At 44.3% G+C, this 16,833-nt stretch overlaps 1 protein-coding gene across 3 annotated transcripts in view; it reads left to right on the top strand.

Annotated features, from left to right (window-relative positions):
- The window catches only part of DYNLL2 (dynein light chain LC8-type 2), a 59,596-nt gene that overhangs the window by 2,092 nt on the left and 40,671 nt on the right, over window positions 1-16,833 (top strand). For 2 of the 3 annotated variants that reach the window (XM_086360771.1, XM_086360770.1), the window contains exons 2-3: window positions 1,973-2,111; window positions 4,184-6,215. In XM_086360771.1, coding sequence (XP_086216897.1) covers window positions 1,980-2,111; window positions 4,184-4,321 — 270 coding nt within the window. In that variant the 5' untranslated portion in view covers window positions 1,973-1,979 and the 3' untranslated portion in view covers window positions 4,322-6,215. Of the gene's footprint in view, window positions 1-1,972; window positions 2,112-4,183; window positions 6,216-16,833 lie in introns of those variants that run through there. The other variant, XM_086360769.1, reaches the window with a different exon arrangement.

Genomic DNA, 16,833 nt, shown 5'->3' with positions numbered 1-16,833 from the left:
ACCTCTCTGACGCCTGGGGGGCCAGGGGTGAAGAATCGTGGCATTGTAGTCACAAGACCAACATTATGTAACTGCAGGCTCTCCTGGAGGGTAAGGTAGCTTTTAATCACTGTGACAAAGTTGTTCCTTTGGACTTTTGAGGATGAGGCAGTGAAGCAGGTTAGCTTGCTGGGAAAAGGGATGCTGATTTCATACTTTAACCGGGCCGCACTCCCACCCTTGGATCTGTAAACAGTGCCCCCTTCTGAGTGGTAGCCACCAGGTGACACTAGTTTTGGTCACACTTATTGAGCCTTAGAATATTCTCTGTGTTGCTGTTGTACCTTTGCTCAAACCCATTGAAGGTGCCACATTTATTTCAACCATTGTTTTTTTGAAAAGGATGCTGATTTGCCTCAGGTCATAATGGCTAGGGCTAGAACTGGATTCTCCTGACCTTTTCTTCAGCCCCAGGTGGTATTCACAGACTCCTCTTGAGGCTCTTGACTTTTTTCTCTCAGGAGTGTGGGAGCAGAGGGCGCTGGGGCACTAACCCATTGCTCTGCCACTTCTTGCTGAAGTGGAACCAGCCCTACTTAATTTGCCAGTGCGAGACAGAGGTACCCTGGATGCACTAAAGGGCTGCCTGGTTAGCAGCTGGCATGCATGCATCCTTTGCATCTGGTGCGGGCTGAGTAGTCATGAATTCTGCTTCCCTTTCTGCCCATCAAACCCACAGGTTAGTGTGGACTCAGATCAAGGTATCCTGGAATGATACCAGGGATCTCTCCTTGAGCAGACAGGTTCCTGTGTAGCTTTGTATCAGATAGGGCTGAAACAGCAGCATCTTTTGCCCACTGGGCTGATCGCAGAGTGGTGCTTTGGGGAATAGTACCTGGGAGGTGGGATATAGATTTTTGCTGCAGGGACTGTGGTCAAGGACAGAGGACAGGAGTTTGCAGCTCATCTCTGTTCCTGCAAAGCACCTCACATGCCATAGACTGCTAGGCAGGCCCTTGCCAGCCCACTTGGAATTTCTGTTTTCCTAAGGAGGGAACATGCAAGGTCTGCACTGGAACTTTGATTGCTGTAGGGTGAATGCAGTGGCTTAGATGGCAGGGTTATGAAGCAGTGCAGTTAAAATAATAATTCTTTACCTTTGTCTCTGTCACCATTGCACATTGGTAGCCTAGGACTTAGCAGTCTTCTATTTGAAGGGCTAGATAATAAATATTTTAGGCATTACAAGCCATATCATCTCTTGCAACTGCTCAACTCTGCCATTGTTCTGCCATTGTAGGGTATTTCTATAAAGCTATGTAAAGCAGGTGGTGGGCTGAATCTGGTTAATGGGACAGACCACTGTGTAGACTGCCCTTGTTTGCACTATTCTCATATAACCTCATTTTAATTCTTATAGCAACTCCTGATAGAGAGCTATCCTCATTGCTAAAATGGAAGTAATCAAATGCAGAAAGGCTGAGTGACTTATTCAAGGACCAGACCTCATTCATCTTCCTACTGTGATGCCAATAATATAATAATGGTCATTAAATCAGGGCTTATTATGTTCAGGTGTTATATCACCTGGTTTGCCCTCAGGTTAACTCAAGTCCCCATTTTAAGATGATAAAGCACAAAGGTTAAGTAACTTGCCCAAGGATACAACTGGTAGCTGGTATATTGTGGTATTTTGGCTGTTCATGCTGTTCAGAATACTAGAAATAGATAAATTGAGAGTTAGAAAAGCCTCATTTTACATACAAAAACTGACGACTTATGTCTTTTTAACTATTTATCTTGTATTTTCCAGACTTGGCAATCTCATCTCTGCTAAAATCTTACGATGTCCCTCTTATAATGCTTCATGTCTATGTTTTCTGTTGCCCTTACCTTTTGTGCTGGTTTCTTCCGCTGAGGCCCCACACCCAGCTGTTCCTGTTCATTGCCCGGAGCACGGGGTTGCAGCCTCACCTCTCTGCTTCTTCTGCAGTGTCACCATGTCTGACCGGAAGGCAGTGATCAAGAATGCAGACATGTCTGAGGACATGCAACAAGATGCCGTTGACTGTGCCACGCAGGCTATGGAGAAGTACAACATAGAGAAGGACATTGCTGCCTACATCAAGAAGGTGTGCTGGGAGAGCTGTGGCTGGTGGTCGGGGTAGGGATGGATAGCTCACCTATGCCCCAGGGAGGGCTGGAGCTGGGGACATATGAAAGTAGGTGTAGTCCATGCAGACGGAACCCTGGGAACTTGCAAAGCAGGTAAATTGGGGAATGAATCTTATTTACTAGCATGTTCACTTTAAGAGTTCTTAGTAGGAACTGTGCTGGGGTGTGGGTGTGTTTACAGATAATTATGTGACTGCAGAACAACAGGGTGTGAAACTTCAGGATTAAATATAACTGTCCCAATTCAGAACTATTCAAAATGAAGATCAGGGATGTTTGAATGGATAAGATAAGATCATAAATTTTGGGGGAGCTGCATCATTTAAAGTGGGATAGCCGTATAGTCTCATTATGTAGGAGATTTCCTTTTCTTCTCTTTAAAAAGGACCCCTGGTGGTCCACTGGTTAGGACTCAGTGCAGTCACTGCTGTGGCCTGGGTTCAATCCCTGGTCAAGGGACTAAGATCCCACAAGTCGACTTGTGCGCCCCTGCCCTGCATAAAAAAATGGACTCATGTACTAATTACCTTCTCCCTACTTTCTTAAGGAAAGGGTGTGCTTGAATATATATATACATATATTTATATGTATATATATATAAAATATATATATTTTTTAATAGATGAGCATTATTGGGGCCATAGATTTAATCCCTGAAAAGTTTCTGAATGAAAGGGTGAATAGATGTAGTTAACATATATATAGCGAGGAAGCAGCTGAGCTAGAGGTGAGAGGTGGTACTCAGGGTCCCTAATTTCCGGTCAGGGTCCACGTACATTGGTGGCATAGTCCCAGTGTGATATTCTCAGCTCTGGTATCCCAAGGATGCCTAAGAGCCATGGCACTATGGTCCATACAGGTGGTATAGTGTCCTTGGGTTTAACAGAGCTCTTTGCTGTCCATATGTGGTATGAGAAGTGGAAACTGGAGTCCTGAGAGACTTTTTCTGTGTGTGTAGCCAAGGGATGCAGAGCCAGCAAGGCTGCTAGGGGTGCTGGTTCCTTGTTGAGTGATGCCTTTTCTGTTCTTTTCAGGGAGAAAGTGTAGAATCATGGACTCTGGGGAGAATCCTTAGGTTATATTGAGTCCTGCTTTGTTGTTTTGCTTATGGGGAAGCAACTATGGGTCTCCTATGTTACACAGTCTTCAGTCAGGAATAAAGCTCTGTGTGGTGATCCATGCCCTATCCACTGTTTGCCAATACCTTTTGGAGTCATGTGGTATGGGGGCTGTGAGAAAACTAAACAAGTTGTTGGTTGAGCTCCTGGCAGACAGAGTTCCAGGGTTGGCAGCATTGCTGAGCCTGTGGTGGAGGGCTGTTCTCCTTTCACAGTCATGGCAGGATGCATCTAGAACTGAGCCATCTGTTTTCTGCTGGGTTCACAGGGTGCCAGGGCCTGTCTGATTAGGTTCTGAGGATTTCCTCGCTGGCTTTTGATGTTGAACTTAGATCCCTGGGAGAAGTGAGGGAATTGCCTCGATCTCATGACTGAGGCCCTTGTCCGTGCTTACAGCCCACATAGTGCCTGGCACACTGGAGTGCCTTTAAAGCTGGCTTAGACAGAATTGCTTCCTGTTCGGTCCCCATTTTGCTCTAGTGTCTTGGTTTTTGGCATTTGGAAGTGCTAGTTCAGTAGTGTGAAATGTGAGTGGCAAGTCAGAGAGACTTGCTTTTCTCTTTTACTCAATGCTGTGTGACATCACTGGAGTGTTTCTTAATTCTATTGGTTTTTCTGATTCCCTTGCTGAAGAATCGCGGGGTGGGCTTTTGAGTAGGGTAGCTAGAGAGACAAGAGATGTTAGGGGTGTAAAGTTCTAGAGAGAAATAATGGAGCCTTTGTGGTATTATATTATTAATGAAGGAGTGTTCTAGCCAACCTTAGAACCTGAGCTCCTGAAGTTCAGAGAACTGAGGCCGTAGACTGGGGATGGGGTGGGGATGACAGCTAAACCAATCAGACTCTTATTCTGATTTCTCATCCTCCAGCTGTCCTAATCGCCTTTCTTCTCCTTTTTATTCTTCTTTTAGGAATTTGACAAGAAATATAACCCTACCTGGCACTGTATCGTGGGCCGAAATTTTGGCAGCTACGTTACACATGAGACAAAGCACTTCATCTATTTTTACTTGGGTCAAGTTGCAATCCTCCTCTTCAAGTCAGGCTAGGTGGCCACAGTGAAGGTGTCAGTGGCGGCGGCAGCAATGGCAAGCAGGCAGCGTTGCTGGGACTGTTTTGCACTGGGGCCAGCATCAGGATGTCCTCTCCAATGGCTGTGCTACTGCATGGACTGTATACTCGATTTCATGTGTATGTCGCAGTAAACAAAACCAAACTTCTTTCTGTTTAGTTGCCTGGGGAAGAAGGCTGCTTTATGTTTATTTTTCAAGACTTAAATTTTTTTTTTTTTGGTTGTATTGCACTAGGAAATCTCTCCCACTCCTCCCTTTTCTCTTTCTCTCCCTATACAAATAAAAAGCCCTCAAAAAGCCTGTAAGACTAGGAGGGCTGGGGAAAAGAAATAGGTTTCTGGAGGTGGAACTAAAACTGCAGCTGCCTTTTCTGGTGGTGGATGCTGCTTTAGGAGGGCCAGGAAGGCTGCGGGAGGGACAGTGAGGATTGACAAGGAGAGAGGGATAGGACGGAGGGTAGGGGGATGATCTAGTACCAGGGAGAATATTCCACTGAACTGTGATTCCACGGCTTGGGGCAGGGAGTGGGGCTGGATTCTTTAAGGGGCCCTGAGACGTGTTTGTCTGTGGTGTGTGGGAGTGGGGAGCAGACTTGTCTTGCTGTCTTTGTCAGAAGAGTTTGTAAGTAAGGGCTGTGTCTTTGTGGATTATCTTCTTTTATTCTTCCAGCCAGAGCTCATGCTTGGAGGATGTTGAGGGTAGGATTAGCTCTATTTTTTTTGTTTGTTTTCATTCTTCCCTCCTGTCTGCTCCCTGCTTAGCCCTTGGTTTTCTCATTCCTCTGGAGTTCTCTTAGAGCAGCCCCTGTTAGTTGGCTGGCAAGGGAATTTCTGATGACTAGTTCTTAGTTAGGTCTTAGCAATCAAACCAAATCAATGTTTCCCTTGATTTTCCTCTGTGTATATGTGTGTGAATGTGTGTGTGTATCTTGGTTTGGGGTAGAGGGGAGGGAGGGGCAGGACTGTGGAATCTCTCCGGTATATGGGTAGATAAGTGGACCTATGTTAACCTCTGGGGCATCTGTTTTGGGGGTGAGTATGGGTATCACCCCCCTCAGCCATCTGGCCTAGACACTGCTTGCCCTATGGCCATCTGCTCCCAGGTGGGCTTTAGGAGGATAGCCCAGGATGAGGTGGCCATGCTACCATCCATTCTGGAGCCTAGTCTCAGTGGTGAAGGAAAGTGACTTTGTGAATGGTGGCAGCCTCTTGTGGGAGGCAGGATGGAAGTGATAAAGGGCTGTTGAGGGGCTTTGGGGGAACTTCAGAGGAGGTCAGTCTTACAGTGGTGAAGCCAGGAATTTGGGGATGGAGCAGGGTCACTAGTGGTAGGAGATTCCAAGGGGAGTGCTAGGGAAATCTTATCTGTGGATCAAAAGGGATGGGGTGGGGGATGGGGTGGGGGGAAAGTCATTGCTGATTGAGCTTTTGATTCTTATAAATTGCATTGAAAACTCTCATGTGTAGGGTTGATGCTGTGGGGGGGTTTGGGATCCAGCTCATTCTCTTTTTCTTCCAAGTCCATCCTTGGGGTTGGCGGGGAGGCAGGAGAATGCCCCCTTCCCAAGCCTTTAGTGTGTACTGAGCTTTCTTTTTGATGCTGACAGGGGAGGGTGGGGACTTGGATGGTGAGTGAGTTCCCCATATCAAATCATTCGGTGGGCACAAAGCTGAGTGCTTGATTTTAGGTTTTATTTTTTTATGAATGTCTAGATCTGTTTCCCTCTGCCCTCCCAGACTTGTGTGGCCAGTTGGAAATGTCTAGTTTGTGTTCATCTCTCCCTCATTTCTGGAGCAGGGGCTGAGACCCCGCCACATCTCCTGTGCTCTGCATCCACGCCTCTTTTGGACATTAAAGGTCGATTGATGCACTTCTGAGCTGTTTGGGTTTCTTTGGGGGTAAAGGGGGGATGGCTTAGTTGGTGGCAGGGGTGCCACACATGGGTGGGGTGGGTATATAGTATGGAGTGGAATGGGGCTAAAGAGATACTGATTGGTCTGAATCCGGTCTTAGTTGGAGGGCCAAGGCTTGGGGCCCTTAAGTGAGGGAAAATAACCAGCAGCACTCACCTACGAGATTTCTTGGGTTATTGGTGGAGATGGTTTGGTGAGCCACATTTTGATTCTTCTGTATGATAGATGTTGAGACCAGAAGACCGTGTCTCAGCTAAATCCTTCTCTGGCCACTTGGGAATGGAGAAGCCGAGGGCCTTCATTTCAGCAAGATGGAACCTGAGTAGTTCTCTGACTCCTGGGTTATCTTTTGGCTTGCTTGGGGCTCCTGCCCACATACACCTGGAGAAGTCAGCGGTACTAAGATGCTTCTGAGAGTAGCTGCCCAGGCCAGTGACCCTAAGCCATTTATGTCTAGGCTTATGGCTATAATCCTTGTGGAGGGTGCTAGGGAGCAGAGATTCTTTATACTCATTTCTGTTCTCATTCACTGAGAAACATTTGAGTTTTATACTTGAGCCTAAGATGCTGTTCACAAAGGAGAATAAAACAGCAAAGTTTTCTTTCATGACATGTACATTCTAGTGGACAGAGCTGACATACCCAATGAAAAGCCAGTAATAAATAGTAGTAGTGTTAGTCACTCAGGTGTATCTGACTCTTGGCGATTGGCGACCCACAGACTGTAGCCTGTCAGGGTCCTCTAACCATGAGATTCTCTAGGCAAAAATACTGGAATGGATTGTCATTCCCTTCTCCAGAGGATCTTCCCGACCCAGGAATCGAACCTGGGTTTCCTGCGTTGCAGGCAGATTCTTCACCGTTTGAGCTACAGGGAATAGTGATAAATGCTATCAAGGAAATGAACTGGGCAATGAGCTGTTGGTTTTGGGAGTTAGGTAGGTCAAGTTCCTTCACATAGGAAGTCTATGGGCTGGATCTTAGGGAGAAAAGCCTCCAGGGCAGTGAGGTCCTAAGGAAGTAATGGGGGGGGCCCTCTAGAACCTCAATTTCTGTTCCTACCTTTGCTGGTGTGAAGAATTCGACAGAACTGGAGTTTGAGGGAGGAGAGTGAGGCCACGGTCCACAATATCTATGATGGATGCCTCTAGGGTCAAAACTCATCTTCCTGTCCTGATGGGAGGGGCAGTCTAGGTGGCAACTATGGACAAGGCACTCTGGCCCAGGTAGGTAGTTGGTGCTCATCTAGGTGAATCCTGCAAGACTCCTGCCCACTGGGACCCAGGAGGATCGCATGGGAGGATGGACTACAAAAGGGCTGTGGAAAGCTGATGGGAGCAGTGGCAGAGGGATGCAGCCAGTCAGAGCTGTGGCCAGGCTGAGAAAGCTGGAGCATCAGTATTCCACTTCTTCCATCCTGTACTCCAATTTTCTGGGGCCTCCTTTTGGCTGAACCTAACAGGCAGAAGATGGCAAGGATGACCCAGAGATCCAGTCTAGGGGTCAGCCCGCCTCTCCCCAGGGAGCATAGCAGGAAGAAGAGTATGGAGATGAATCCAAGAAGGGCAAACCAAACCAGCATGGTAGGAAATTCTGTTGCCCTGGACAATGTGTCTGTCTCTCCCCAGAACTTAGACCAGGGGTGTGGCTGTTTCCTAAACTATCTCCTTCCTTCACGTCTTTGTTCAAACACCCTCTTATGAGAGGGGCTTTCTGACATCCTATAGGAAACAGTACCACTCCCCTATCACTATTAATCTTACCCAGTTAAATTCAGCACAGCACCTGCCCTAAGCTTGACATTCATTAATTTATTCATCTCTCACAAGTAGAAAATAAGCTTTTTGAGAGCAGAACCATTTCTTCTTTTTCACTGCTTTAATCTTCAAGCTCCCAGAACAACATTGTATGCTGTAGGAAATACTTGATAAATGTTATTGGTAAAATGAAAAAAAAGGACAAGCAAACATGGGCAACCTGGCTTTTTCTGAAGAGACTTTAGCCTTTGGCTTGACTCCCCCTTGCTGGCAAGCTCTGGAAAGTCAGTGGGTCACTCCCCAAGTGTGTTCAGCCCTTCTTTCTTGGCAGCCATGGGAAAATGAAAGAGTGTTCATAAAGTACATTTTATTTTTAAAGCATTTCAGTTTATGCCACTGAAATCCTCTCTGAGCTAGACCCCAGCAGTCATTAGCCACAGTTCTGGATACGCAAACTGAATCAGGGAGGGTGAATGACCTGCTGAAGCGCACATAGCTGGTAGTGTTACTGGTGCTCAGACACTGACTTACAAGGACTGACCTGGGTTTGACAGCAGTCGTCTCAAAGATATTCCTTGAGATTTAGGTCCAGTTCTCTGAGCTTAGGACTGAATGCCTTATTCACTGTTATTCCCTTTCCTAGACTCTACTTCAGCAAAGGCAATGAGGATAATTCCTAGGCCCTCCCTCCTCATTTCTCTTGTCTATTAAGCACTGAGGAGCTGTCCCTTCTAGAAATTTCATGAGAAGGGTTAATGAGTCTTCTAGATTTAGGAGAGAGCAGACCCCCAGAGTTCTGAACTCTCAGGTCTCCCCTGAACTTAAGGCACAGCTTCCCCACCATTCTGGTAACGAGGAGTGACCTGTCACCTGTCGAGCAGGTCCTGTATACCTTTATGTACGTCTCTGTGACACCGTGGGCTTGGTGTCCTCACCAGTGTACGTCTACTCCTATGCACAGGCTGCTGCTATGCCGAAACAGAGAGGTTCATAAGAAAAGGCCGAGGAGGGCCCAAGTCCTTGTGCCTCTCCTCCCTTGCTTTATCCAGACGATGTATAGTTTGTAATGAGAATGCTGGACAGTGGTGTCTAGGGCTTTAGAGAGAGGCCAGTGTGGTGGTGTGGACAGAACCTAGGACTGAGTCCCAGCTTCTACATTTAACCACTGTATGAACTTTGGCAAGTCATTTGAAGTTCAATTTCTTCATCTGTAAGATGGGGATAATACCTGTCTTCCCTAAAGGGTGGTTATGAGTATCAACTGACATGTATGTGAAAGTGTTTTGAAATTGGAACATGATGATGATGAAAATAGTGGTTTTTAGAGTCAGTGATTATGAATCTTGAAGAAAGAATAAAGGATTCTGGGAAGTCAGGCCCCCCAAATCTCCCCTCACATCTCATTGTACTGGCCTTTCCCCTCGTTGTCCAATTGCATCTGTATTATAGAGAAGGAAATTAAGGACCAGACAGGGAAAGAAACTTACCTAAGATCTCATGGATGTTTGGAATAGTTGGGATGTAGAACTTTCCCCTACTGTGAAATGCCTTCTACTTGGTGATGGTATACAATTCACTGGTTTTAATATATTCAAAGAGTTATACAACTATCACCATTATCTAATTCCAGAACATTTTCATCACTCCTCAAAGAAACCCACTTGCAGTCACTCTTTGTTCTTCCTTCCTCCGCAACCCCTGTAAACCCCTAATGTATTTTCTGTCACTGTGAATTTGCCTTGTCTGGACATAGCACATAAATGAAATCATAATGTGTATCACATAAATGAAATGTGGCCTTTTATGTCTGGCTTCTTTCACTTAGCATAATGTTTTCAAGGTTCATCTGTGTTTAACATTTATCAACATTTCATTCCTTTTTCTTGCCAAGCAGTGTTCCGTTGTGTGGATATATCTTTTGTTTAATGTATTCATTTGTCGAGTGACTTTTGGGTTGGTTCTACTTTTTGCCTATTGTGACTAGTGCTGCTGTGAACATTAACATTTAAGTTTTTGTGTGGACAGGTGTTTTCAGTTCTTTTGGGGGTATCTTTTAATCTTTTGATGTCAGTTTACTTTTCTATTTTTAAAAAATCTAAATTGATATCAGCAAATTCCCATAGAAGGTCAGATAGTAAATATTTTAGGCTTTGTGGGCCATATGACATCATGTTTGTAGTGTATGTAATTGTTTCAATGACTGAACTCTGCCATTGCAGAATGAAAGCAGCCATAGCCAGTATGTAAACAAATGGGCATGAAGGCGTTACAGCAAAACTTTAAACAGGCAGTGGGTTAGATTTGGCTTGTGGATTGCAGTTTGCCAATCCCTAGCTTTGATGATAGATTCACATAATCCAACATTCCTAAAGTACAAACAGTGAAAATTATTCCTCCCATTCCTGTTCCCACACCACTGGGTTCCCTCCTTAGAAGCAATTACTATTAAGAGGTTTTGTATCCCCTTTCAGAGACAGTTGATAAAGAGCATATTTTTAAGTGACTGTGTAGCATTCCAATGTGTTACAGATAGTTTAATAAATATGAAAGGACTTAACATATCTGAAGCCATGCCCTGAAAAAATACTAGGAGTGTTGCCCTGACCTGCCCAATTGACTCCTCCGTTAGAATAATCCTTTGAACTCCTGGGATTTCCCCAGGAATTTTAGGGGACATGCCTGATGAATATGTTGGGTGATCCCTTTTGGATGTAAAACAAGCTCTGACTCTCAAGGGATGCAAGATTTTCCACCACAGAGGAGATAGAGATGCAACCTGTGGATATCTATTCTCTCTCTCCTATCTATCAATCGTCTTATCTATTCATCTGTATTTATTGCAAGGAATTGGCTTTTGCAGTGGTAGGGGTCAGGTTGGCAAGTCTGGAATCTGTAGTGCAGGCCATAAGGAAGGACAAGCTGGAAACACTTGGGTAGGAGTGGAATTTCTTCGAGGAAACCTCTAGGCCTTTCAGCTGGTTGGATCAGGTCCGCCCAGATTATCCAGGAATTTTTTTTTACATAAAGTTAACTGATTGTAGATGTTACAACATCTACAAAGTATCTTAACAACAACATCTGGATTAGTGTTTGAATATCTAGGTACTAGAGCCTAGTCAACTGATCACACATAAAACTGATGATCACAGATTATATCCAGTCAACCTGACACCAATACACATCTCCTTAAACCACATTTAATCTCCTTATAAAGACAGTAAAAAAGTCATGCTTCCACCTAACATGATACATTTATCCTGTGTATGACTGAAAATATACTAACACTTCCCCCAAAAGAGGAGGCCAAGTCCTTGGATGATGTTAATAATCCTGTAACTTCACTCTGATGCTGGGAGGGATTGGGGGCAGGAGGAGAAGGGGGACGACAGAGGATGAGATGGCTGGATGGCATCACTGACTCGATGGACGTGAGTTTGAGTGAACTCCGGGAGTTGGTGATGGACAGGGAGGCCTGGCGTGCTGCGATTCATGGGGTCGCGAAGAGTTGGACATGACTGAGCGACTGAACTGAACTGAACTGAACTTCACTAATGTAAAGTTAGCTTTTATTAATACATTTTATATTAGATGGCAAGGAGATAAGAGAGGGAAGAAAAAATACACAGACGTATTCACGATAAAATAAGGAATAAATACTCATACAGTCCTCATTTCTGAAATTGGTTAGGTGGTCATAACTGGTATTTACAACTACTGTCTTCTGTTCTCCACTCTGTATTTCCTTTACCCTCAGCAAGCACCTCATTACTGGTTGTGTGTTTTGTTTTTGTTTTTGTTTTTGTTTTTTTCCTGGTGGGATGCCCCCAAACATCCATTCTTGAAGGGTTTGTGCCATTAGAAATCTTGACTTATGGATTGTTACAGTATTCCATTGACTTTAGTCACAGGTTATGATAGTGCTAAGAGATGCCCTAAGGGGTCTCCTGTATTCCAGACATGCTTTCCCTTATCTCTATTATGTGGTCGCAGCCCCCTTTCCCCTTGGTAGCCAGTATCAATCCCCCCAGCCAGTGTAGTAATTCCCATCTTTGCCTGTTTATTCAGAGGGATGAGGAGTCTAAAATGGAAGTGGCAGTCTTAACTTATAGTTCAGTGGAATCCTCATGTGAATGTGGAAGCGTTCCTCCCTTTGGAAGGAAGACCTCTAGATCAGCAAGCATAAGGTTGCAGATACAGGAAACAAAATTTTTCAAATGAATCACTAGGGTTAATATTGAATGCTGCCATTCCATTTCCACTCCTTGACTCCTGGAACCATGAATCCTAGCTGTGGGAGAAATAGCACCATACACGGAATGCTAATTTGAGTACAGGCAGTCTCCTGAAGGACATTGCCCCAGCCCTGCAAAGTGTTGCCACCTAGTTACATCTGTGACTGGGTCTTCAAAAGGCCATTCAACCATCAAGTCAGCAACTTCAGGATGGTGGGCAACATGGTAAAACCAGTAAAGTCTGTGAACGTGAGTGTATTACTGCACTTCATCTGTTGTGAATTCCTTGACTAGAAGCAATGCTGTGTGGAATACTATGATGGTGGATAAGGCATTCTAGAAGTCCACAGAAGCAGTACGTGCGTGGAAAGCAAATCCATGTGCAGAATAAGAACAAAGCACTGTCCCTTCCGTGGTGGAAGCAGTCCAGTGTAATCGATCTGCCACCAGGTAGCTGACTGGTCACCCCAGGGAAGGGTGCCGGGGCTCAGCCTTGGTCTCTGCTGCTGGCAGACTGGACACTCAGCAGTAGCTGTAGCCAGTTAGGCCTTGGCGAGTGGAAGTTATGCTGCTAAGCCCATGCATAACCTTCATCCCTGCCATCTGTCTACTTTGTTTATAAGCCAGTGGGCAATGACAGGCTGGCTGGTCACCCTCTCTACTTGATTACTAAAATCCACCTCTGATTATTAAAGTCACCTTTGGTGAGCATTCACATCAGATATAAATGTCTTCACATTCTATGTTCATTCAGATAGGACTGTGACCTAGATTGATTGTCACCAATTTTCCAATCATGTTCCTTCCAAGTCCCTGGCTATCTAGCCAAACCATTGGCCACGGGCACGAATCAAACTTATCCCTCTGGCCATTTTTTCCCCAAAATGAACAGACAGGTGCCCTGATCAGAATGCTGCCCACTGGGGAGATTTACTGCCACTGCTGTCCTTGAGAATGCACTAGAAAGGGGTGTACTACCACTGTAGTGCTGTAGCTGTCCACGTTTTTAGGGAGGTGCCTACATACTGTGCAAAACCATCTGTAAGCCTGATAGGGGTAGAATCAGATGGTTACACAGGTAGTTGTGGGGCTTCCCTGGGGGCTCAGTGGTGAAGAATCTGCCTGCCAATGCTGGAGATGTGGGTTCGAATCCTGGGTTGGGAAGATCCCCTGGAGAAGGAAATGGCAACCCACTCCAGTATTCTTGCCTGGGAAATCCCATGGACAGAGGAGCCTGGTGGGCTACAGTTCATGGGGTCACTAAGAGTTGGACAGGACTTGGTGACTATAACAGGTAGTTGTAGAAGTTCCAGTAGCGGACTAGATAGAGGGAAACCTAGGAAACTTTGGGAGATCACTGTAAGTTAATGATCGCTTAGGAAGGCTATTGGAACTTTGTGGGATGAAGTAGGCTTGCTTAACTATGCTGTGCTTAGTCACTCAGTCGTGTCTGACTCTTTGCGACCCCATGGACTGTAGCCTGCCAGGCTCGTCTGTCCATGGGAATTCTCCAGATAAGAACTCTACAGACAAGGGTGGGTTGCCATGCCTTTCTCCAGGGGATCTTTCCAACCTAGGGATTGAACCCAGGTCTCCTGCATTGCAGGCAGATTCTTTACCAACTGAGCCACCAGAGAAGCCCTGCTTAATTATAAAGCTATAAATAAAAGCACGAGATGTGCTTTAGGTCATTAGGACAAAGAAAAATGTCACCATCCTTCTACTGATTTGAATAAGCCTATAATAATCCTAGTTTGACCTCAGGGTCAGACACTCTCCTGCCTGATACAAAGAAGGGGCTAGTGATGTGAGCCTTGAAGAAGGCAGTCTTTACCCCTTCCCCTTTTCTTTGACTATAAAATTGTAGCCCACTTAATCCTTGGGGCAGAGCTCCCTCGCCTGTCTGCTTGCATCTCTTACAAGCATTCCATACTAATAAATCTGTTTCTTGCCTATCACTTTGCCTCTGGCTGAATTCCTTCTGTGCTGAGACACAAAGATCCTCAGCCTCAGTAAGTCCAGACACCAGGTGAGTGGTTCTATTTAAAAGATGGTGGGTTAGAGTCCCAAACAGGGTTTTGGTTGGGTTTGAGTCCAGGCACGTGGGTTTAAGCCCCAATCTGAGATGAATGGTTTCAAGCCAGTCCTGAGTTTTTTCTTCCTCAGTCAGCTGGTTATAGGGAACTCACCATGAGGTCGTAGGGGCAGACTGGGAGAGAAAAGGTAATGTGGCAGGAGTAGTGACTATGTATATTTGGGCCACTTCATACCAAAGAAAAAGAACTGAGATACTTGTGTATATATATCCAACCATATATAACATACATTCATACATATATATTGCCATTATAATAGATATAAGATATATAATATATTAATATGTAATATATTCTCTCTATATAAAGAGATTTACTGTAAGTACTTGGCTTATGTGTTTTGGGGGGCTGGCTAGACAAGTTTGAAATCTGTAGGCTGGCAGGCTGGGACTCTAATAGGAATTGAAGCTTCAGTCTGCTAGCAGAATTTCTTCTTCCTCAGGGAAACCTCAGTTCCATTCAATTGATTGGATCAGGCCTATCAATATTATCCAGGATAATCTCCTTTCCTTCTTTCTTTCAACTGATATTAATCTCACCTACAAAATACCTTCACAGCAACACCTATGTTATTATTAATATTTGAATAATTGAGTACCATAACCCAACCAAGATGACACAAAACCAACAGAGTTTGTAAACTGAGAAAGTTACAACTTCTTATAGAGGAATCCAAACATGTTCAAAGAGGCAGGTCATTAAAAAAAAAAACAGCTTTATTTTAGTGTAATAGACATACAATAGTTCAGTTCAGCCGCTCAGGCGTGTCCGACTCTTTGCGGCCCCATGGACTGCAGCACGCCAGGCTTCCCTGTCCATCACCAACTCCCGGAGTTTACTCAAACTCATGCCCATTGAGTCGGTGATGCCATCCAACCATCTCATCCTCTGTTGTCCCCTTCTCCTCCCTCCTTCAATCTTTCCCAGCATCAGGGTCTTTTCTAATGAGTCAGTTCTTCATATCAGGAGAACTTCAGCTTCTCCTGTATTGAAGCTTCAGCTTCAGTCCTTCCAATGAATATTCAGGACTGATTTCCTTTACGATTGACTGGTTTAATCTCCTTGCAGTCCAAGGGACTCTCAAGAATCTTCTCCAACACCACAGTTCAAAAGCATCAATTCTTTGGCGCTCAGCTTTCTTTATAGTTCAACTCTCACATCCATACATGACTACTGGAAAAACCAGACATTTAAAGTGGACAATTTAATAAGTTTTGACACAGGTAGCTACTGCTAAAACTATCACTGCAATTAAGAAACATGCCCATCACACCCAAAAGTCTCCTCATAACCGCTTGTCGTCCTGCCCTTTCCCGTCCTTGCTGCCCTTGCAACTCCCTTCACCAGACAACCACTGATCTCCTTTTTGTCACTTAGAGGTTAGTTTGCATTTTCCAGAATTTTATAAAAATGGAATCATACCATTCACTCTTTCATACAATGTACTCTTTTTGGGTCTGGTTTCTTTCACTCAGCATAATTATTTTGAGATTCATCCATGTTGCTCTCCTGTGTATCATAGTTTATTCTTTTTTATTGTTGAGAAATATTGCAGCATATGAATATGTAAGATGTATTAATCTAATCCCCAACAGAAGGACATTTGGGTTTCTATTTTGATGATTACGAGTACTGCTATTAATATAAATGTGTACAGGTTTAATGCTAATGTTGGATAAATAAGAGTGGGATTACTGTATTTTATGGTGTTTGTTTAAGAGAGATTGCCTGTGGGGACCTAAATGAGAAGGAAATCCAAAAAAGAGGGGATAGATATATATGTATAACAGATTCCCTTTGCTGTACCACAGAAGCTAACACTATTGTAAAGCAACGATACTCTAATAAAAATAAAGAAAGCTGCCAGACTATTTTCCAGAGTGGCCACACCATTTTACATTCCCACCAAGAATATATGAGAGTATTATTTGCTTTCACCTTGTTGACACTAGCTATTGTCAGTTGTTCTTTATTAATTTTAACTTTTCAAATACTTTGGCCATCTGATGTGAAGAACCAACTCATTGGAAAAGACCCTGATTCTGGGAAAGGTGGAGGGCAGGAGGAGGAGGGGCAACAGTGGATGAGATGGTAGGATGGCATCATCGACTCAATGAACATGAGTCTGAGCAAACTTAGGGAGGTAGTGAAGGACAGGAATGCCTGGTGCGCTGTAGTCACGGGCTTGCAAAGAGTCGGACGCGACTGAGTGACTGGACGATAACTGTAGTGATGCCTCGTTGTGATTTTGATTTATGTTTCCCAAATGGTAAAAGATATTGAGCATCTTTTCATGTGCTTATTTGCTACCTGTATACCTTTTTTCATCTTTTTAATGGGCTGTTTGTTTTCTCATTGTTGAGTTTTAAAAATTTCTTATGTGTTCTGGATTCAAGTCCATTGTCAAATATACGATTTGCAAATATTTTCTCTTAGTGTCTGACTTGTCTTTTCATTCTCTTGTCTTTTATAGAGAAAACATTTAAAACA

Source organism: Bos grunniens, chromosome 19 (assembly GCF_055505025.1).
Source record: "Bos grunniens cultivar Pamir isolate PY7600 chromosome 19, Bosgru_T2T1.0, whole genome shotgun sequence".
NCBI lineage: Eukaryota > Metazoa > Chordata > Mammalia > Artiodactyla > Bovidae > Bos > Bos grunniens.
Note: the sequence above shows the minus strand (reverse complement) of the source record. Positions and strands in the feature narration are given on the sequence as shown.